The sequence below is a fragment of the Microcaecilia unicolor genome, chromosome 9 (assembly GCF_901765095.1).
Source record: "Microcaecilia unicolor chromosome 9, aMicUni1.1, whole genome shotgun sequence".
Taxonomy (NCBI): Eukaryota; Metazoa; Chordata; class Amphibia; order Gymnophiona; family Siphonopidae; genus Microcaecilia; species Microcaecilia unicolor.
In genome coordinates this window covers 90,985,392-91,007,987 of record NC_044039.1, presented here as the reverse complement: position 1 = coordinate 91,007,987, position 22,596 = coordinate 90,985,392, and the positions used below count along the sequence as shown (strand labels likewise).

General features: G+C 44.2%; 1 protein-coding gene across 1 annotated transcript in view; it reads left to right on the top strand.

Annotated features, from left to right (window-relative positions):
- ABCC9 (ATP binding cassette subfamily C member 9) overlaps positions 1 to 22,596 on the top strand; it is a 454,126-nt gene that overhangs the window by 71,746 nt on the left and 359,784 nt on the right. Inside the window, 1 exon segment of the mRNA XM_030214004.1 lies at positions 9,419 to 9,661. Within this exon segment, the coding sequence (XP_030069864.1) occupies positions 9,419 to 9,661 (243 nt within the window).

The following is a 22,596-nucleotide window of genomic DNA, read 5'->3' as shown; positions in this document are numbered from 1 at the left end:
CTTTAGATTGTAAGCTCCTTCGAGCAGGGACTGTCCTCTGTGCTAAATTGTACAGCGCTGCATAACCCTGGTAGTGCTTTATGAATGTTAAGTAGTAGTAGTAGTATAAGCACTGCCACACTGAGAAATGACCAAAGGCCCATCAAGCCCAGCACTCCATCTCCAACAGCGGCCAATCCAGGCCCCAAGAACCTGGCAAAACCCCCAAATTTAATAACGATCAATGGACTTTTCCTTCAGGAATCTGTCCAGACCCCCTTTAAACTCAGCAAGGCCAGCTGCCGTCACTAACTTCTCCGGCAATGTGTTCCAGAGTCTAACCACGCGCTGTGTAGATTATTGTAAAAGTTTGAACAGCACTGGGATCAGTGCTATGTAACATATTTATAAATGATATGGAAATCAGAACGATGAGTGAGGTGATTAAATTTGTAGATAACTCAAAACTATTCAAGGTTATTGAAACATGTGCGGACTGTGAAATATTGCAAAAAGACCTTAGGAAATTGGAAGACTGGGCATCCAAATGACAGATGAAATTTAATATGGACAAATGCAAGGTGATGCACATTGGAAAGAATAATCCGAATCACAGTTACCTGATGCTAGGGTCCACCTTGGGGGTCAGCACTCAAGAAAAAGATCTAGGTGTCATTGTAGATAATACACTGAAATCTTCTGCTCAGTGTGCAGCAGCGGTCAAAAAAGCAAACAGGATGCTAGGAATTATTAGAAAAGGGATTCAAGATAAACCAAAAATATTATAATGCCTCTGTATTGCTCCATGATGCAACCTCACCTTGAGTATTGCGTTTAATTCTGGTCACTTTATCTCAAAAAAGATATAGTGGAATTAGAAAAGGTTCAAAGAAGAGCAATCAAAATGATAAAGGGGATGGAACTCCTCTCATATGAGGAAAGTCTAAAGAGGTTAGGGCTCTTCAGTTTGGAAAACAGACGGCTGAGGGGAGATATGATTGACGTATATAAAATCCTAAGTGGTGTAGAATGGGTAAAAGTGAATCGATTTTTCACTCTTTCAAATAGTACAAAGACCAGGGGACACGCGAGGAAATTACATGGAACTACTTTAAAAACAAATAGGAGGAACTATTTTTTTTCACTAAAAGAATAGTTAAGCTCTGGAACTCATTGCCGGAGGATGTGGTAACAGCGGTTAGCATATCTGGGTTCAAAAAAGGTTTGGACAAGTTCTTGGAGGAAATGTCCATAGTCTGCTATTGAAATAGACATGGGGAAGCCACTACTTGCTCCAGGATTGGTAGCATGGAATGCTGCTACTATTTGGGTTTCTGCCAGGTGGATGGGCTAGATGGACTATTGTTCTGACTCAGTAAGGCTATTCTTATGTTCTTAACAAAAGAACAACCCCACTCCCAAAGTCCCCCACCCCTCGTAGCTCACCCTAGGCTCATATTAGCAGTCCCTGGTGGTCTAGGATGTGGTCTGGGCAGAAGCAATCCAAGGTTCAAGGTTAATTTTATTTGATATACCACAAATTTTCAAAAGGAAATCTAAGTGGTTTACAAGCACAATATTATAAGGGAAAAGGTAACAACAAACAATATAGTGGGACATGTTTAGATCAATAACAGCATAAGACGAGATACATGAGAGAGATGGGGAGAGGAAAGGTTACAATTTGAACAAGGTTAAGTGATGGAAGGGGAGATACAAGTGGGATGCTTAATAAACAGTCACGTAGTCTCACCAACATGAAAAATTATAATTTTAGGTATCAGTCAGGAATCTTAAAGAAAAATTATAGGCGTTCAGCTAAGACTTGTTCCATAAAGTCAGACCGACCATGCTAAAACATGAACTTCTAACAGTGTCCAGAAAAACCTGGTGGAAGGATGGAACTGTTAAGAGACCTTGTTTTAAAGACCAGAGTGTCCTTCCAGGGAAATAGAGAACCAAAAGACTAGTTATAAAGGAGGGTATGCAGTGTTAATTTTATAAGGAATTCTATAGCTTATTGGGGTCGTGTTCTGAAGTGAGAAATGGAATGACATGGTTGAATTTCTTATGGACATGAAGAAGTTTTACCATGGTGTTTTGAATTAATTGTAATCTGTGCTTTTGATAAGCAAGCAGGCCTGTGAGAACAGACTTGCAGTAGTTCAGTTTTGATAATACCAGAAAATGAAAGAGAATACAAAGGGAGCAAGGCTCTAAGAAGGAACGAATTGAACAGATTTGTCTAAGTATGAGGAATGATGAAGATACTATAAGATATGGGGGTGAAAGGGGGGGGGGGTGAAAGAGGAGTGGCCTGGTGGTTAGGGTGGTGGACTTTGGTCCTGAGGAACTGAGTTCAATTCCCACTTCAGGCACAGGCAGCTCCTTGTGACTCTGGGCAAGTCACTTAACCCTCCATTGCCCCATGTAAGCCACATTGAGCCTGCCATGAGTGGGAAAGCACAGGGTACAAATGTAACAAAAAAAAAGTGGCACCCATGATTTTTGCTGGTGTGGAATATAGAAGAGGGTTACTTTTAATCAGGGCTTTTTTTGAGGGGGTACTTTAGGAGTACTGAGTGCTGGCACCTTTTCCATTGTCTGCTAAAATTGATCCATGGTCCCCAAGTTTTAATGAAAGAGCTTAGGCTCTACACACCAATTCTGTCGTCATAGATTCTGTGACTGGTTGCAGGGGGCCTGGCTACTGAGGGGTGGCTCTCTCAGTGATCACCCCACCCCTGAAAGGTGGCTTGACATATGAGTACCAGCACCTTGTTTGCTAGAAAAAACGTACTGCTTTTAATTGTGAAATTTGGAACATTTGTACCGAGGGATGGCAATTAAATATCATAGTGTCATGTCCCCTACCTCAACGCAAGCAGCGTCCTTGGGCTGCAGGGTCCTGTCCACGTTTGCTGGTTGCTCTGGATTCCACAAGACTTTTCAGTTCATTTCTCAGTACTGTTCGTGGCCAAGTATGGCCCAGGATACCTTGCATTTTGTTTCCACCTGCCCCATCTGTGCCCAAAACAAATCCTCTCCTGGCAAGCCATGGGGATTTTTACAGCCACTGCCAGTTCCACAGCTTCCTTGGTAAGAAGTATCCATGGACTTTGTTACTGATTTACCACTGTCCCAAGGTCACACGGTCATTTGGGTAGGGGTGGATCGATTCTCCCGTGACTGGTGGGTTTATAAGGTAATTCAGTAAATGGCAAAGATGGGACATGTTAAGGTCTTGTTGGAGTAGGTCTGTCTGGTATATGCATTTAGCCTTTCTTAAAAAGGCAGAATAGTAGTGAGAGATTTCTCGAAACATCGTGATAGTACTAGCAGAAGGAGTCTTTCACCAAGGATGCTCAACATAACATGGAGGGGCATAATTGAACGGCGCCAGCCAAATAGATGGCTGGCCATCTATTTGGCCGGCGCCGCAAAGAGCAGTCCCGAATCGTATTATCGAAAAAGATGGCTGGCCATATTTTGTTTCGATAATACGGTTGGGGCTGGCCAAATATCAGAGATGGCCGGCATCGGTTTTCGCCGATAATGGAAACTAATGCCGGCAATCTCAAACCCGGCCAAATCCAAGGCATTTGGTCATGGGAGGAGCCAGCATTTGTAGTGCACTGGTCCCCCTGACATGCCAGGACACCAACCGGGCACCCTAGGGGGCACTGCAGTGGACTACAAAAATAGCTCCCAGATGCATAGCTCCCTTACCTTGGGTGCTGAGCCCCCCAAATCCCCCCAAAACCCACTCCCCACCACTGTACACCACTACCATAGCCATTAGGGATGACGGGGGGGGGGCACCTACTTGTGGGTACTGTGGGTTTTGGGGGGTTTTGGAGGGCTTACCATTTACCACCACAAGTGTAACAGGTAGGGGGGGTGGGCCTGGGTCTGCCTGCCTGAAGTGCACTGCACCCACTAAATACTGCTCCAGGGACCTGCATACTGCTGTCAGGGAGCCGGGTATGACATTTGAGGCTGGCATAGAGGCTGGCAAAAACATTTTTTTTTTTTGAGGGGGTTGGTGACCACTGGGGGAGTAAGAGGAGGTGATCCCCGATTCCCTCCGGTGGTCATTTGGTCAGTTGGGGCACCTTTGTGAAGCTTGGTCCTAAAAAAAAGGGACCAAGTGAAGCTGGTGAAATGCTCGTCAAGGCCGGCTTTCTTTTTTCCATTATCGGGCGAAGCTGGCCATCTCAAACCACGCCCCCGTCCCGCCTTCACTACCCTACTGACATGCCCCCTTGAAGTTTGGCCGGCTCCGCAACGGAAAGCAGTTGGCACCGGCCAAAATCGGCTTTCGATTATACTGATTTGACCGGGTTCAGGAGATCGCCGGCCATCTCCCGATTTGTGTCGAGAGATGGCCGGCGATCTCCTTCGAAAATGAGCTGGATAGTTGGTTATGAAGAACAAGAAGACCATGATGAAACCATAGTTGAGATGGGGGATGCTTGGAAGAGGGAAAATGCAAAGGGACTGATTTATCAAGGGCTGTGGAGAGTGTAGTTCCATAGTAAAACTGGGTCATCCATTGAAAAGGAGTTCTTCAGATTTTAAAGAAAGTCTCCTGAATGAGGGGCTGAAGATTCCCAGTTAGGGAGGGGTGAGTGGAAATAGGGGAAGAAGAAGCTGTAGAAAAGATATCAAGGTGTGGATTGACTGGGGAACAGAAAAAGTATAAATGCAGGAGATCAGGTGATGACTACATCAAGAGTGTGGTCTGCTGTATGAGTTGGAAAGGAGACTAAGGACCTCATTTTCAAAAGAGAAAAATGTCCGAAAAGTGGCATAAATCTGCATTTGGATGTTTTACTCACAAAAAAGTCCAAATTGGTATTTTCAAAAACATTTTTAGATGTTTTTCTATGAAATCCGTCAGAAATGCGTTCAAATCACAAGGGGGCATGTCAGGTGCATGTTAAGGGTGGGATCTGGGCGTTCCTAACACTTGAATGTTTTTCAGCCATAATGCAACAAAACAAAAGTGTTCAGGACTAAAACTAAGATGTTTTGAGCTAAACCTGTTTTTATAATGAATAACGCACAAAAGGGTGCCCTTAATGACCAGATGACCACTGGAGGGAATTAGAGGTGATCCCCTAAAAGCCTCTATGACAGCCTCAGATGTTACATCTATTAGAGCAGCATGCAGGTGGCCAATGCAGTGCACCAAGGTGTGAGACTCTGGTCCCTGTCTTCCTCTACCTGTCACATTTGTGGAGGAAACTGTAAGCCCTCCAATATTCACCATAAACCCACTGTACTCACATATAGGTGCCCCCTTCACCCATAAGGGCTATTGTGGTGTACAGTTGTGGGCAGTGGGTTTTGGGGGGGGCTCAGCAGACAAGATAAGGGAGCAATGGTGAAATTCGTATCTGGGAGCATGTTTTTGAAGTCCACTGTAGTGCCCCCTAGGGTGCCCCATTTATCTCCTGGGATGTCTGAGAGACCAGTCTACTAAAAATGCTAGCCCCTCTTACATCCTCACTTTAATATTGCCTATATCTCTTGTTTGTCCTATTTGTCTGTCCTAATTAGATTGTAAGCTCTGTCGAGCAGGGACTGTCTCTTCATGTTCAAGTGTACAGTGCTACGTACGTCTAGTAGCACTTTAGAAATGATAAGTAGTAGTAGTACATCCCAATGGCTTGATTTTCTATGTTTTTCACTTGGACGGTATTTTTTTTTTTTTTAAATAGACTAAAAAACAAAACATCCAAAGCACAAAATCTTGTTAGAAACAGTATTTTCAAAAACAAAAGATAGACGTTTTTCTTTTTTGAAAATTAACTTCTTTCCTAAGTCGGACGTAAACATCATATCGAAAATGACCCTCTAACTGGATGAGATCCAAATTGCTGAGGATTGTTAGAAAATCAAAGATGAGTGGATTGGAAGAGTTATCCAAATGAAGATTAAGGTCACCTAGAAGGCTAAATGGATTGGGAGATAAAAGTGAGTAGAAGTCAAATTATAAAGAGCCTATATGGAAAACAGTGTAACGGGTGGTGGCTGGTCAATCAATAACAGGTCCAGAGGATATTTCAGAGGGAGGGAGTGGAGGTAGAGTCTTGAGAACCCAGGTAAAGGAAGTATTTTATTTATTTATTAAAAATTATACCCCGCTTAACTCTAGGGGGTTTACAGCAAAACATTCACAATAAAATACAAATAAAACAACATAAAATACAAAATCAAATAAATCCTAATACAACATTATCTGCACTATTAATACTTAAACAAATTATCAGATAGGAAAAGCCTGGAGAAAAAGGTATGTTTTCAGATCTTTCTTAAACTGTCTTAAAGATGTACAAAATCTCAACAGACCTGGGAGAGAATTCCACAGCAATGGATCTGCCACAGAAAATGCACGTTTTATTGTCTCTGCATAGTGAATACATCTCAAATCTAGTACTTTTGCCTTCTTATCGATACATCCTTTCAGGGACCTTGCTGACATCTGAAATGCTATTACATCAGAATAAGGAAAAACTCCACTTAACCCTTGAAACAGGAAAATTAATAGAGATTAGAATAACCAAGCCACCACCCTTTCTATGGGTGTGGTGCTGAAAAAAGAAATTGTATCCAGAGGGACAAGACTGGCGAAGATAGACCTCATTGTCTGGAGACAAACAAGTTTCCTCTAGGCAAAATATGTCAAGGGTGTTCCTCATTTAAATATGCATTGATTAAATGTGATTTGGTGTGCAGGGAATGAATGTTTAATTGAGGAGTGCAAAGAGCATTGGGGGGGGGGGGGGGGATGCAGAGGAAATGGTTGGAGTAGGCAATTGTATAGCCATCAAGTTTTTTACCTTTGAGTGAGAGAAACATCATGCAGGTTACAATCTGTGACCCCAGAGAACAAGAAAAGGGCAAAAGTGCTCAAGGCTTATAGGATGGGTTTAAGCACAGAGGAGCACATCATACTCCTTGTTTGTGCTCCTATGTCACATGCCGGCAGCTCATGCTACTAGGAGATTAGTTCAGGGCTCCTGAGAATGATGTCACCTTGTAGGCGGAGCTACTGGCAATGTGATGGACAGAGTCAGGAACTAACAGCTGCATCCACGATGTGTCTGGAGGGCAGTCAAGCAAGCAGGAGACTGAAAAATGCAAAATACTGCACATTATCATACAGAAATATCAGCAGCGCACAAGGTAAAAGCTTTCACCACTAGGAGATTAGCTCAGTTAAAAGGGCTCCTGAGAATGTCACCTGGGCTGAGCTACTTCCTGTTCACTCCTTCCCTTGATGGCTCCAGGTTCAAAATGGTTGCTGCCACATCTAGTGGCAGTCTTGTGGTAGTACCACAGTATTGTGAGACTGTAGCTAGAAGTTGCAGCAGACATTTTTAACCTGGAGCCAACATGACAGGATTAAATAGTGGGAATCATTCTTGGCTAGGCTACCCCACTAGACCACCAGGCACTGTTAAGGTAAGCCTGGGAGGGGGGGGAGGTATCTAGGAAAGGAGGGGCCTTTGAGAGTTATTCTTTTGTGGAGTCAGCTCTTCTGTGGAAGGGGGTCGGAAGGGGGGCTGTTCTGTTGGTGGGGGGAGGGTCGAATCGGTGGGGTGAACCTTAGAGATCCCCTTATGTGGGTCCAGCCAATATTCAGCCAAGACCCACATAAGAAACTTATGTGGGTCTTGGCTGAATATTGCTCAAGACCCACATAAATCCCAGTGGCTAGCAGATGATCAATCAAATCTGAATATTTAATGCTGGTGCCAGGACATGGCCCAGCATAGAATTTCTGTACCTAATTTAGTTGGCGATGATTAGCAGTTAAAAAAATCTGCTGAATGCTGCTGAATATTGACCGGATATGTGCATATTTACCTGCTTTTGCTGGTATTTTATGAAAAAAAAGGGAAGTACCTACATTTCTTAATGGAATAGGCTCTAAATGGACACCCTTTATACAACTGTTCTCTGGGGGAGGGGGGGGGTGTTGCAATTCTATAAGTGGGCGCTTTCTTTTAGGCACCCCAACGTTGCATGGTGAAAGCCAATTTTATAATGATATCTGGATGTCCAGCTTCTTTTATAGAATACTAGCCAATCCAACATCAGCACAACTAAAATTTAGGCCCCCACAGTTTAACCAGCTATAAGAACAGAAGCATTGCCATACTGGGACAGACCAAAGGTCTGTCAAACCCAGTATCCTGTTTTCAACAGTGGCCAAGCCAGGTCACAAGTATCTGGCAAGACCTCGGAACAGTAAGTCAGATTTTATGCTGCTTACCCTAGAAATAAGCAGTGGATTTTCCCAAGTCCTTCTTAATAATGGCTTATAGACTTTCCTTTTAAGAAACTATCCAAACCTTTTTTTAAACCCTGCTAAGCTAACTGCTTTTACTACAGTCTCTGGCAACAAATTCCAGAGTTTAATTACACGTTGAGTGAAGAAATATTTTCTCTGGTTTGTTTTAAATTTACTATTTAATAGCTTCATTTCTTACCCTCTAGTCCTAGTAGTTTTGGGAAAGAGTAAACAAGCGATTCATCTCTACCTGTTCCACGTCACTCACCTAGAGTAACTGCAAGCACCTAGATACAGCAAGATGCAGGTAGCTTAAAATATTCTGTAAATTATGTGCATAAGTGGGAGGAATGCTCATGTCCCACCATTTGAATGCCCCCTTGCATTTATGCACTTTGTCACTTATGCATGTCCTTACAGAATAGCGCTTAGCTGCATTACTGCCACTTTCATGAATAAGTGTACACTTACCACTAAAGTGCTAAGATCATGTACATTTATTCGCACAAGTGGCATAAATTCAGACACCCAGTTACAGAATGCGCTTTTAGTACCTAATTGTGAATAACTTTGTAGTTGGGCTTATTACCATATGTGATATATTACTATTATTCAATTTTCTTAATTTAAAGTTTTACCCCCGATACTGAAGAGTTTTTAACCGGCCAGGATCAGTACCTGGCTGGATAAATGTCACATAATGGGCTATCCACGAATTTTCAGTTGGATATGGCTGGCTGACCCACTGAAATTATCAGTGTGAGTTTGGAGGCTATAGTTGGCTGCGTGAATACCTGGAATGTCTTTGCCAGTTCAAGCTTAACTGGCCAGTGCTGAATATTGACTTGACTGGTTGAGTTTGAACTGACCAAAAATAAACTGGATCTTCAATGCTAGTCACCAGAAATGGTCTGTTCTTGAATGTCACGGTTCAGTGCCAACCACAGGAGTTAGTCGGGCTAACTAGCAGGGTCTGTTTATCAGTCCCTTAATATTTAATTTATGTTTTGTCATTTTGGGGCATTTCATTGGATTATTGGCATAATTAGATCCTGGTTTAAACTCTAATGAATATTTACAAAAGACTGGCTTTCTGCATTCATTAATATTTTTATTGTCATTATTACTTTTTAGAGATATGTGTTTTTGATGAACCCTCAAAAAGTAAAGCCTCCCGAAGACCTGCAAGATCTAGGTGTGAGGTTTCTCCAACCCTTTGTTAACTTACTCTCCAAGGCAACGTACTGGTGGATGAACACATTTATAATCTCTGCACACAAGAGACCAATTGATTTGAAAACAATTGGAAAGCTACCAATAGCTATGAGGGCTCTAACCAACTATATGTCCTTGAAAGATGCATATGAAGAACAAAAGGTAAAGAATAGAATTTGAAAACCTCAAGAATAAAAGTTTTCTATTTGTAGCTTATTTTCTATCATAGACATGTATATGGGTAAAACAGTGTTTTACTGCACGTTTATAACTCCACCTCTTTAAATGGGTAAAGGTTGAGCTTCTACTTCACCTTAATTTCCCACAGAAGTGACTAACCTGTGTGGAAGCTCAGTGTCATAGGTCAGTCACTCCTGCAGTATAAGAATAACACAGCTTGTGATCGATCTTGCAAACAGCATTATTTACACTGCCCAGAAGCATCAGGCAACTCACTGCAACCTGATGCTCCCAGATAGCTTCTTAAAGGGGCTGTCCAAAGTATAACTAAGTAGCCACAATACCCATCCAATCACAAACCCCTTTGCCTCATGACCAACTAATTTCCTCCATATCCATTTCTCCTAATGATCCACCTTTCTACAAAACCCTCTAACTTCCTGAAGCTGCCCCCAATTCAACTCCCCTTCCTAAAGCCCCCCACCCCCCCGCCCAGTCAGCATAATCTCTGGGGTCTAATGAGGTCAAAGCAGGATCAATTCCCAGTCACTCCTACCCTTTGCTGGTGCTAGGTTCAAAATGGCACCAATGACCCCTAGCGGTAGTCCTACTGTTTATAGACAACAGTCACTTCTGCAGCAAGTGACTCCTAGCAGTAATACCATGACACTGCTGCTAGAGGTTACCAGAAAAGCCAGGAATAACTGTGGATCGCTTCTCCCTGGACCTCACTAGACCCCAGGGATTATACCAAGTAGGGCTTGGGGGCCCTACAGGAAGAGGTGAGGCTTTGAGGGGGAGGAATCATAGAGAGCTTAGTTTGTAGCCCAATACTCCCAACTTGGATACATTTTCTGGCTTTAATTTTTCCAGGAAAAATGCAGCTTGTTGTGTTCACCGCAAGCTGCATTATTCCATTTCCATAGTAATGAAGTTTCTAATATTCAGAAGGGTTTAACCGGGCAGTACCGTAGAGGTTCTACCCAGTTAAACTCTGCTGAACTAGCCATCCATCAATATTCAGTGGCACTGGAGCAGGTAGTGCCGCTAAATATTGCCTGTGACTGCCTTGGCATTATCCAGTTAGTACTAGGGTGGTATCAGGGCGGAGCTAGTAGCCAACTTGGCAGCAGTGACATTCAGCAAAAAGGCGTACTAATTTTAACCAGGTAGCAGGCTGAATTTCAGCTTAAATATTTGGTCAATCCTGGTCCCAAACACCCTCCCTCGAGATCTTCCCCTTCGGAACACTGCTCCCCTCATGACCCCACATCATGATCTTACTCTCCCTCCTGCCCCTCCCCCTTATGAGCATCCTCATTCAAGAATCCTCCCATACCCTGTATGCCACCCCCTCCCCCCGGGCTTATCATAGTATTCCTTATAGAGCTGTGCTTGTAAGACATTTTTCTTTAAGTATAATCAAAATGAATCTTTTTTTCTCTTTTTCAATATGATTATGCTTTATAATGTCTCCTGGAATGGAATTCTTAGTGTTGCACTCATGTCTGTATGCTACTTAGATCCTACATTTAAAGGGACTGGACAACTAATGAAAGCAGAGAATAGAATTGTTTGAGCAAGAGCAATCCCTACGCGCTGCTGCCCATGCTGGCTCCAGAATCAAAATGGCTGCCATGATATCTATTCTGTTGAGCACTATTCTATAAAATGATATTGCGCATATCATTTTATAGAATAGTGCTCAACATTCAGCAAGCACTTACATGCATAAGTGTACACTTAACCATGTAAAAAAATAAGTGCTAGCATTCTATAAATTATGATCCCAATCAGCAGGTAGATTTAGATTCCATGTTATACAATGAGGGGGTAAGTAGATTTTGCCACTTATGGAACTGTTGATATTTGAACATTCTGTGAACTGGTACAGCTACTGTCATTTTGGGATGCGCTAAACTGAATATTTTAGAAAGCCAAAGACTTCAGATCCCAGTTCTCATTCCTGTTGAAGTAGAAGGGAATTTCTTTACTATCTTATTGACAGATTTTGGATATGAAATGTCCCCATACTCATTCCCCTATAGTGGAAGAAAATAATCAGATAGAACTCCATCAGACCCATCTTAATCATTGCATGGAGAGGGCAGTTGAATAGCAAAGGGATCTCGAAGGCCCTTTAGATAGGATGGAAGCCAGAGAAGATGTTGGGAGTGAATGTAGAAGATGTTGGGAGTGAATGTTCAAGCTCATACTACAAGTCTAAAATAGAAAAGAGTGAGACAGTAGGATCATAATAAGTGTATTTCTGTGCAAGAGGAAGCCCTGAGGAGTAAGACTGCTATTTAGGCTTTGGTAGTAACCACTGTTACCACACTGATGTAGAAGGTGTAGGCTGTTGCCACAGAAGATTGCATAGAAATGCACTAAACATGTCTTTCACAATGTTAGGAGGCTCCTCAGAAAATGCTCTGATACTGGGCTGTTGGTATTGCACAGAAACTGAGTCCAAACACCTTCTCTTAATAATAGGAGTGTCTATTCTGGAATGCCACTGCTCAGTAATGCACAGAGATCATGGAAGCAGGTTGCACAGTAGGACTTATATTCACAGGATCAATGTAACCCTGAACAAGGGAAGTGAAGAATGATATGGGAACCTCCAAGGATATAGAGTAAGAAAAAGACTCAATAAAATGTTCCTCTACATCTAGACCTCTCGGGTCTCTGGAGGTGGGAGGTATTTACCTGAGGTGGGATTCTGAGCTGAATAAGAGATGAAGACAATCCTCTCATGACTTATGTAACCTAATATAAAGTCTCAAATGTGTTTTATCTTGTTCAGCGGCAGCGGAACATCATTTTAGTTGGAGGGGCTGAAAAATCATTCTCTCGTCCTGCCCCCAAACTCTTTAGTTGCTGATTCTATGTTGGGCAAAATAGTTGTCGGGCCACAGTCCAAGTGGTCATCCTATTCTACTTCCTATGATCCTGTTATTCTTTAAGCTAGGGACATAATCGTTCCGAACATGCAATTTTGAAGTCATGATTAGTAAAGGTGAAAAGTTCCTGAACAGAATGGGCACAGACTAAAAGCTGACAATCCAAGAACAAAAAACTCAAATGTCAATAAACTTTAATGGTAAACTGAAAAGTTAAATAAAATACTAAACTTTGACGAGAGAGCTCTGCCACAAGTCTGTTTGGCAGAGCAGAAGCAGCAAAATTATAGGAAGGATTGTGTATGTTCAGAACTTGACATTAAGCTTTAAGCTTTGGGACAGCAGTTCTATCCTGTTGCCGCTGGATGATGTTACCCACTTGTGTGCCTGATTTGGTCCTGCATTTCGACAGAAAAATGGCTGTTTTATGTGTAAAAGAGGCTTATAAAATTACCCCATCCCATCATATTTCTGTTTATTGTTTTAACACTAAGAAAAACACATATAAACTGTGTGAACTAACCTAGAATTATATGATAGTTTAGAAAACTTGTAAACAACCTTAATTAAATAATTAAGTAGTGTGTTGTAAACTAAAGTTGAGTCATTCCATTCCTGTCGCAAGACAGTGATATAAAAATTATTCAAGGTTTAACATATGCAGTACTAATGCTTTAAAGAATACTTTATGCTGTCTCCTGCAATCAATAGTAAAATGTGTACAATTTTAATATTAATTGGAATTTGTTTATACTGTAAGGAATTATTATAATACTTTGTAGTTTCAGTAAAAATATCTTTTTAAAAATCAGAAACAGGATGGAATCAGTCCAGAGGGCAGCTACTAAAATGTTCAGTGGTCTACATCATAAATCAAATAGGGACAGACTTAGGACCCCTTTCTTCACCTGACAGTAGGGCTACCGCTGGGTTTGCATGCGGCAAATCAGCTCTACTATCGGGCTCACCCAGGAGCCTGGCAGTAGTTCATGATCTGCCACATACCATTTCTGGCACTAGAAAATGTTTTTTATTTTCTAGGGCTGGTGGATGGGGAGAGGGTGTGTTTGGATGCAATCGAGTAGCACTGCGCATTGCCCGGTTGCCGCCAGGTTACCGCCAGAGCCCTCACTGCCTCCTACATAGGAGGTGGTAAGGGTTCCATTAGTAAATGGCCACATGGCAATTTTTAAATTACCACATGACCATTTACTGTTCTTGAAAAAAACCTCACTTTTACCCATGGTGGTAAAAGGTGGCCTTGGAGGAAGGCAATCCCACGTTCTGATGCCACTGCAGGCCACGTTTTACCACTGCTTGGTAAAAGGGTCCCTTAAAGATCTCAATGTGCATACTTTAGAAGAAACTGGAAACACCAGAAGAGGAACAAAATGTTCTGTAGTGCAGAAAGCAGTCCGAAGAAGAGCAGAACACACGTCTAATATGATAAAAAGGCTTTATTTGTGCCACTCTTTAAAATGTCCCGATGTGGCCATGTTTTGCCTCACTAGAGGCTGCGCCAGGGGATAAAACAGCTATTGCAGTCCCAGAGGGTACATACACACAATAGAGCTAAAATCCAATGAAAGCAGCAGCAATCAGCCTTGCAACTCCCAGGGTTGATAGAAACACAGCAACTGTCTCTCTCAGTCAAGAGAACTCTTGACTGAGAGAGACAGAGAACTTTTGAATGAGAGAGACAGTTGCTGTGTTTCTATTAACCCTGCGACCCTGCGAGCTACAAAGCTGATTGTTGCTGCTTTCATTTGATTTTAACTCTATTGTGTGTATGTACCCTCTGGGACTGCAATAGCTGTTTTATCCCCTGGCGCAGCCTCTAGTGAGGCGAAACATGGCCAGGTCGGGACATTTTACACAGTGGTACAAATAAAGCCTTTTTATATTAGACATGTGTTTTGCTCTTCTTTGGACTACTTTGGAAGAAAAGCAGGAGAGTGCAGATATATTATCTTCACAGAATTACAGCTGTCTGTATGCCAAAGAATTCACAAAAATAATTACCGGTATTCAAATAAATATACAGAATATGATTGGGAGGACAATTTTTCAATTTTTTTAAATGGGTGAAATAGCAGTGTATAAGGGCTTTGCACAAGCAATAGTCCTCAGTGTTTAGTAATACCGGTATAATATCTTATGCAAGGGCTCATTCTTAATAGGGTAGATTTTGTTTCTATAAGTGATTGAGAGGTTGTGCAATGGGCTATGAGTAAAAACACTCAAATGGAAGAGTAACCAAATCCTCTTTGTGGAAGCTGATGATAGCGTAGTTAAGACCTTGGAAAAACTGCAGACACTCCAAAAATATGATTCAGAGTGCTTTGACATATTTAACAGGAAAAAATATTTACAAGTTGCTTCATAGGAACAACTGAGTAGGCACAGTTCATAAAAAGTTGTGCTGTGTGAGTTCAGATTTATAGTTCCACCATGAAAAGTTCAGTTTTCACTTTTGTCTGAATTCCAGATCAAACTTTCATAATAAAGTTTAAAGATTCACAAGTATTTACTTCTCTCAGCATTTATGAGGTTACTGATCTCACCAATCCTCTTCTTTTAGGCTATTCCCAGACTGTTAGAGGATAATTTTATAATTGAAGTACATGAATAAATAGTACAGATATACTTTTACTTCAACAAGAAAATGTGTTCATAAAGGGGAAAAGAAATGGGATTTGATATACTGGCTTTCTGTGGTTACAATCAAAGTGGTTTACATATTATGTTTAAATCATCTTTATTGTTCCAACAGTAAACAATAGATCAGATACAAGAGAATCTGAGAAGATAGGAACATATAACAGGAAATCTCAAACTTCTCCAAGCAAACTACCCTCCCAACACCTTAAACCTCCCCCCAGAGAACAACCCCCTCCCCCACACACCCTGTCCAGTAACACAAATTAGTGAATGCAGGTGGATAAGAACGGTGGTGAAAAGTTCAAAATACAACTACGAGCCCCAACGGGCAGAGATAGCTAAAATGGTTCCCATGTCTCTTGAAATCGTCTACCAGGACCATTTTCTAGTGTATAAATCCCCTGGCACTCTACTTTCAATGTCACAAAAAAAGGGGGACACAATACTTCCACAGTGATATAAAGAAAACAAAGGAGTGGAAAGCGGTGCAAAGAAAAGCTACGAGAATGGTATGGGATTTGCGTTACAAGACGTATGAGGAGAGACTTTCTGAACTAAACATGTATACTCTGGAGAAAAGGAGAAGCAGGGGTGATATGATACAGATGTTCAAATATTTGAAAGGTATTAATCCGCAAACGAACCTTTTCCGGAGATGGGAAGGTGGTAGAACGAGAGGACATGAAATGAGATTGAAGGGGGGCAGACTCAAGAAAAATGTTAGGAAGTATTTTTTCACGGAGAGAGTAGTGGATGCTTGGAATGCTCTCCCGCGGGAGGTGGTGGAAGTGAAAACGGTAACGGAATTCAAACATGCGTGGGATAAGCATAAAGGAATCCTGTGCAGAAGGAATGGATCCTCAGGAGCTTAGTCAAGATCGGGAGGCGGGGCTGGTGGTTGGGCGGCGGGGATAGTGCTGGGCAGACTTATGCGGTCTGTGCCAGAGCCGGTGGTGGGAAGCGGGACTTGTGGTTGGGAGGCAGGGATAGTGCTGGGCAGACTTATACAGTCTGTGCCAGAGCCGGTGGTGGGAGGCAGGGATAGTGCTGGGCAGACTTATACGGTCTGTGCCAGAGCCGGTGGTGGGAGCCGGGGCTGGTGGTTGGGAGGCGGGGATAGTGCTGGGCAGACTTATACGGTCTGTGCCCTAAAGACTACAGGTACAAATCAAAGTAGGGTATACCTCTCTACCCTCATCTCCCCTTACGTCCCTACCCGTAACCTCCGCTCTCAAGACAAATCCCTCCTTTCAGTACCCTTCTCTACCACCGCCAACTCTAGGCTTCGCCCCTTCTGCCTCGCCTCTCCCCATGCTTGGAACAAACTCCCCGAGCCCATACGCCGGGCCCCCTCCCTACCCATCTTCAAATCATTGCTCAAAGCCCACCTCTTCAATGTCGCCTTCGGCACCTAATCACTACATCTCTTCTCAGGAAATCTCATATACCCCAACTTGACATTTCGTCCTTTAGATTGTAAGCTCTTCTGAGCAGGGACCGTCCTTATTCGTTAATTTGTACAGCACTGCGTAACCCTAGTAGCGCTCTAGAAATGTTAAGTAGTAGTAGTAGTAGTAGTATACACAAAAATTAGCACATATGAGTTATCTTGTTGGGCAGACTGGATGGACCGTACAGGTCTTTTTCTGCCGTCATCTACTATGTTACTATGAAGTCAAATGTTCCAAGATCAATCAGATAAAAATGAAGTCCAAACTTCTTAAAAGCTCTTTATTCTTCAAAAATAGTTGTATAATCTTGACCAGCCACAGGTGTAAAAAGAAGTTTGGACTTCATTTTTATCTGTAAAAGTCACATCAACTGCTGCTTTTCCCTATGGTGAAGGAACTAAGGTAGCATCTGAAAGGTGTATAGCTATTTAGGTGCCAAAATCATGTTTAATAAGTGTATGACCCCACAGTGACAGAGGGTAAGACTTCCAGAGATGCAATTTCAGGCTAGTGACTGTCAATAGAGGTGTAACATTTGTGCTATACAAGGTAGTTAAATCCCCAGGGAGAATAACCCCAAGATATCACACTATAGAGTCTTCCCATGTAAGAGGAAAGGACACAACCCAGTTCTGCCTCATAAGCACTGGTAAACGCAACACCTTTGATGTCCATCTGCTTCAGCTTGTTCCAGCCTGTTCCAGTCTGTCTGCTTCAGCTTGTTCTAGTCCGCCAGCTCCTGCTTCAAACCATTCCAGCTTGTTCCAGTACTGCTGCTGTGCTCTCCACTGCACTCACCTGCTCCTGCCACTCAACCTGCCTACTAGCCAATCACCTGACTGACTGACTACCACCCACCCTTACACCTGCCTTCATCCCAGCCCATCTTCCTACCAACTCATCACTCCCAACTCATCACTCCCTGCCCAACTGCTCACTCTCACCTGCCAGTCTCCCAGCCCACCCACCTGCCCTGTGAACACCTCAGTCACTACTCATGGCCCCCATTCACATCCTATTCCTTGCCCTGTCCGTCCCTAATCTTTTCCCCCTCCCACCGCTGTATACCACACGATCTCACTACCCATCCCTGTCCTCTTCCGTCCTGCTCACTACTGCAATACCCTACCTACCCCTGTACTCCACCACCTCACCATCCCTACTGTCGTCCTCCTCCTTCCTAGCTCTCAACCTTCAACACCTCCTTCCTGCCATGAACCCTTCCCCTTTCCTTCTAAGCGCATCCCGTCTTCGTTGCCTTCGTCGCCCTTCCTCACCCACCCTTCTCCGCACTCTCTTGCTCCTTCTCCTGCTATCCGCGGGTGACATCAATCCCAACCCAGGTCCCCCACACCTGTCCTCGTCCTCATCTCATCTATGCAAACGTCCCCACGATTTCTCCAATCTCATCTCTATTCCCCTCCTCCCTCCCCTTCTCGTGCGCCCTGTGGAACGCCCACTCGATCTGCAACAAACTTCCCTTCACCCACGATCTCTTCATCTCCCATTCCCTTCAACTGCTCGCCCTAACTGAAACCTGGCTCACCCCTGAAGACTCTGCCTCAATCGCAGCCCTATGCCACGGTGGTTATCTTTTCTCCCATTCGCCCCGCCCAACTGGCCGCGGTGGCGGCGTCCGGCTACTACTTTCGCCCTCCTGCAGTTTTCAACCTCTCCACCTACCTCAGTCTCACTGCTTCTCATCCTTTGAAGTTCACTCCATCCGTCTATTCCACCCACTGCCACTCAGAGTTGCAGTCATCTACCACCCCCCTGATAAATCCCTCCCTTCCTTCCTTACCGACTTCGATGCCTGGCTCTCCGTTTTTCTTGAGCCCTCATCCCCATCCCTCATTCTTGGTGACTTCAACATTCACACTGATAACCCATCCGACTCTTATGTTTCTCAGTTCCTCACTCTTACCTCCTCCTTCAACCTCCAACTGAGCCCCACAACCCCTACTCACAAATCTGGCCACTGTCTTGATCTCGTCCTCTCTTCTACTTGCTCACCGTCCAATTTCTGCATTTCAGCTCTTCCTATCGCTGACCACCACCTAATCACATTCACACTTCAGCACCCTCCCCCTCAATCTCACCCAACACTAACTACTACATCCAGAAATCTCCAGGCTGTTGACCCCCCCACCTTATCCTCTAGTATCTCTGATCTCCTCCTTTCCATCATGTCCTCCAAATCTGTTGACATAGCTGTCTCCACTTACAATGCCACTCTCTCCTCTGCTCTAGACACCCTTGCACCGTCCATCTCCCGTCCCACAAGGCGTACCAATCCCCAGCCCTGGCTGACCCCTTGCACCCGTTACCTTCGCTCCTGCGCCCGTTCGGCTGAACGCCTCTGGAGGAAATCTCGCGCCCATACTGACTTTATTCACTTCAAATTCATGCTATCCTCCTTCCAATCCTCCCTATTCCTCGCTAAACAGGACTATTACACCCAACTAACTAATTCCCTCAGCTCTAACCCACGTCGTCTCTTCGCCACCCTCAATTCCCTCCTCAAAGTGCCCTCCGCTCCCACCCCCCCTCACTCTCTCCTCAATCTCTGGCCGACTACTTCCGTGACAAGGTCCAGAAGATCAACCTCGAATTCACCACCAAACCTTCTCCTCCTCTTCAGCCTATAACCCACTCTCTCAACCAACCTACCCAGGCCTCCTTCTCCTCTTTTCCTGCTATCACCGAAGAGGAATCCGCCCATCTCCTCTCCATCTCAGAATCCACCACCTGTTCCTCAGACCCCATCCCCACCAACTTACTTATCACCATCACTCCTACTATCACCCCCACCATCTGTCATATCCTCAACCTCTCTCTCTCCACTGCAACTGTCCCGGACACCTTCAAGCATGCTGTGGTCACACCACTCCTCAAAAAACCATCACTTGACCCTACCTGTCCCTCCAACTACCGCCCCATTTCCCTCCTACCCTTCCTCTCCAAGATACTTGAACGCGCCATTCACAGCCGCTGCATTGATTTTCTCTCCACTCATGCCATCCTCGATCCGCTCCAATCCGGCTTTCGCCCCTACACTCGACAGAAATGGCACTATCTAAGGTCTGCAATAACCTGTTCCTCGCCAAATCCAAAGGTCACTACTCCATCCTCATCCTCCTCGACCTATCCGCCGCTTTCGACACTGTCAATCACAACCTACTTCTTGACACACTGTCCTCCTTTGGGTTCCAGGGCTCTGTCCTCTCCTGGTTCTCCTCCTATCTCTCCCATCGTACCTTCAGAGTACACTCTCATGGTTCGTCCTCCTCCCCTATCCCGCTCTCTGTTGGAGTTCCTCAAGGCTCTGTCCTTGGGCCCCTTCTTTTCTCAATCTACACCTCTTCCTTAGGCTCCCTGATCTCTTCTCATGGTTTCCACTATCATCTTTATGCAGACGACACCCAGCTTTATCTCTCCACACCAGAAATCACTGCGGAAACCCAGGCCAAGGTATCGGCCTGCTCATCCGACATTGCTGCCTGGATGTCCAACTGCCACCTGAAACTGAACATGGCCAAGACTGAACTTATTGTTTTCCCACCCAAACCCACTTCTCCTCTCCCTTCACTCTCTATCTCAGTTGATAACACCCTCATCGTCCCCGTCTCATCTGCCCGCAACCTCGGTGTCATCTTCGACTCCTCCCTCTCCTTCTCTGCGCATATCCAGCAGATAGCCAAGACCTGTCGCTTCTTCCTCTATAACATTAGCAAAATTCGCCCCTTCCTCTCCGAGCACACCACCCGAACTCTCATCCACTCTCTCATTACCTCTCTCCTTGACTACTGCAACCTACTCCTCACCGGCCTCCCACTTAGCCATCTATCCCCCCTTCAGTCCATTCAGAACTCTGCCGCACGTCTTATCTTCCGCCTTAACCGATATACTCATATCACCCCTCTCCTCAAGTCACTTCACTGGCTTCCGATCAGATACCGAATACAGTTCAAGCTTCTCCTACTCACCTACAAATGCACTCGATCTGCAGCCCCTCCTTACCTCTCTACCCTCATCTCCCCTTACGTCCCTACCCGTAACCTCCACTCTCAAGACAAATCCCTCCTTTCAGTACCCTTCTCCACCACCGCCAACTCTAGGCTTCGCCCTTTCTGCCTCGCCTCACCCCATGCTTGGAACAAACTCCCTGAGCCCATACTCCGGGCCCCCTCCCTACCCATCTTCAAATCATTGCTCAAAGCCCACCTCTTCAATGTCGCCTTCGGCACCTAATCACTTCATCTCTTCTCAGGAAATCTCATCTACCCCAACTTGACATTTCTTCTTTTAGATTGTAAGCTCTTCTGAGCAGGGACCATCCTTATTCGTTAATTTGTACAGCGCTGCGTAACACTTGTAGCGCTCTAGAAATGTTAAGTAGTAGTAGTAGTGATGTAGTATAATTTAGCAAAAACCCTGTGAAGCACTGAAATTGACCAATCACATCTAACAGGGATGGGAGGGCCCGTTGGGGATCAGTTAAGAACACCATAATGCCGTCGGCATAGGCCAATGCCTTAATCTGATATCCAAGGACAACTTGCCCCGAGATTTGTTGAGTAGCATTAATGACCTGGAGAAGTGGTTCTAAGGAAAAAACAAATAGCAGGAAGGAAAGTGGGCAATAACAAAGGGCAAGATATGGTCCCCATTAATAAGGAGTTGGGCTTGTGGAGAGTGATAGAGAGTTTGAATAGCCTGATAAAACCACCCCTGAATACCCACCTGTGTCAACACCTGAAAGAGATGTTGCCAGTGTACTTGGTCAAATGCTTTAGCTGCACCTAAGCTTACTACCTTAGCCGGGATATTATAAGCAGCACAATGAAACATTTAACACAGATTGTCTAGCTTTTATAAAACCAACCTGTTCTGGACTTATTAGTGAGGATAAGCAACTAGCCAAGTGAGTGGCTGACACCCTAGCCAAGAGTTTCACATCTACATTGAGAAGTGAAATGGTTCTGTAAGATTCTGCTTCATCTCAGGGCTTCCCTGGCTTTGGAAACATGTAAAGGAAATGCACCCAGCTCCACCACTGAGTGATGATAGGAGAGTAAAGGGCTCAGAATGTGGTGTTATAGTATTTTGTAAAATTCTCCTGAAAAACCCCGAGAGCTGAATAAGGTTTTAGTTTTTTAATGGCATGCTGTAGTTCTTATGCTTGAAGAGGTGCATTCAGCATTAGGCTCTCTTCTTCGGAAACTGTGGAAGGCAGTTTAGAAAGGCTGTGATAGAGAGGGGGTTTCAGAAAGAGGATCTTAACTACTACTACTACTACTACTACTATTTAGCATTTCTATAGCGCTACAAGGCATACGCAGCGCTGTACAAACATAGAAGAAAGACAGTCCCTGCTCAAAGAGCTTACAATCTAATAGACAAAAAATAAATAAAGTAAGCAAATCAAATCAATTAATGTGAACGGGAAGGAAGAGAGGAGGGTAGGTGGAGGCGAGTGGTTACAAGTGGTTACGAGTCAAAAGCAATGTTAAAGAGGTGGGTTTTCAGTCTAGATTTAAAGGTGGCCAAGGATGGGGCAAGACGTAGGGGCTCAGGAAGTTTATTCCAGGCGTAGGGTACAGCGAGACAGAAGGCGCGAAGTCTGGAGTTGGCAGTAGTGGAGAAGGGAACAGATAAGAAGGATTTGTCCATGGAGCGGAGTGCACGGGAAGGGGTGTAGGGAAGGACGAGTGTGGAGAGATACTGGGGAGCAGCAGAGTGAATACATTTATAGGTTAGTAGAAGAAGTTTGAACAGGATGCAAAAACGGATAGGGAGCCAGTGAAGGGTCTTGAGGAGAGGGGTAGTATGAGTAAAGCGACCCTGGCGGAAGATGAGACGGGCAGTAGAGTTTTGAACCAACTGGAGAGGGGAGAGGTGA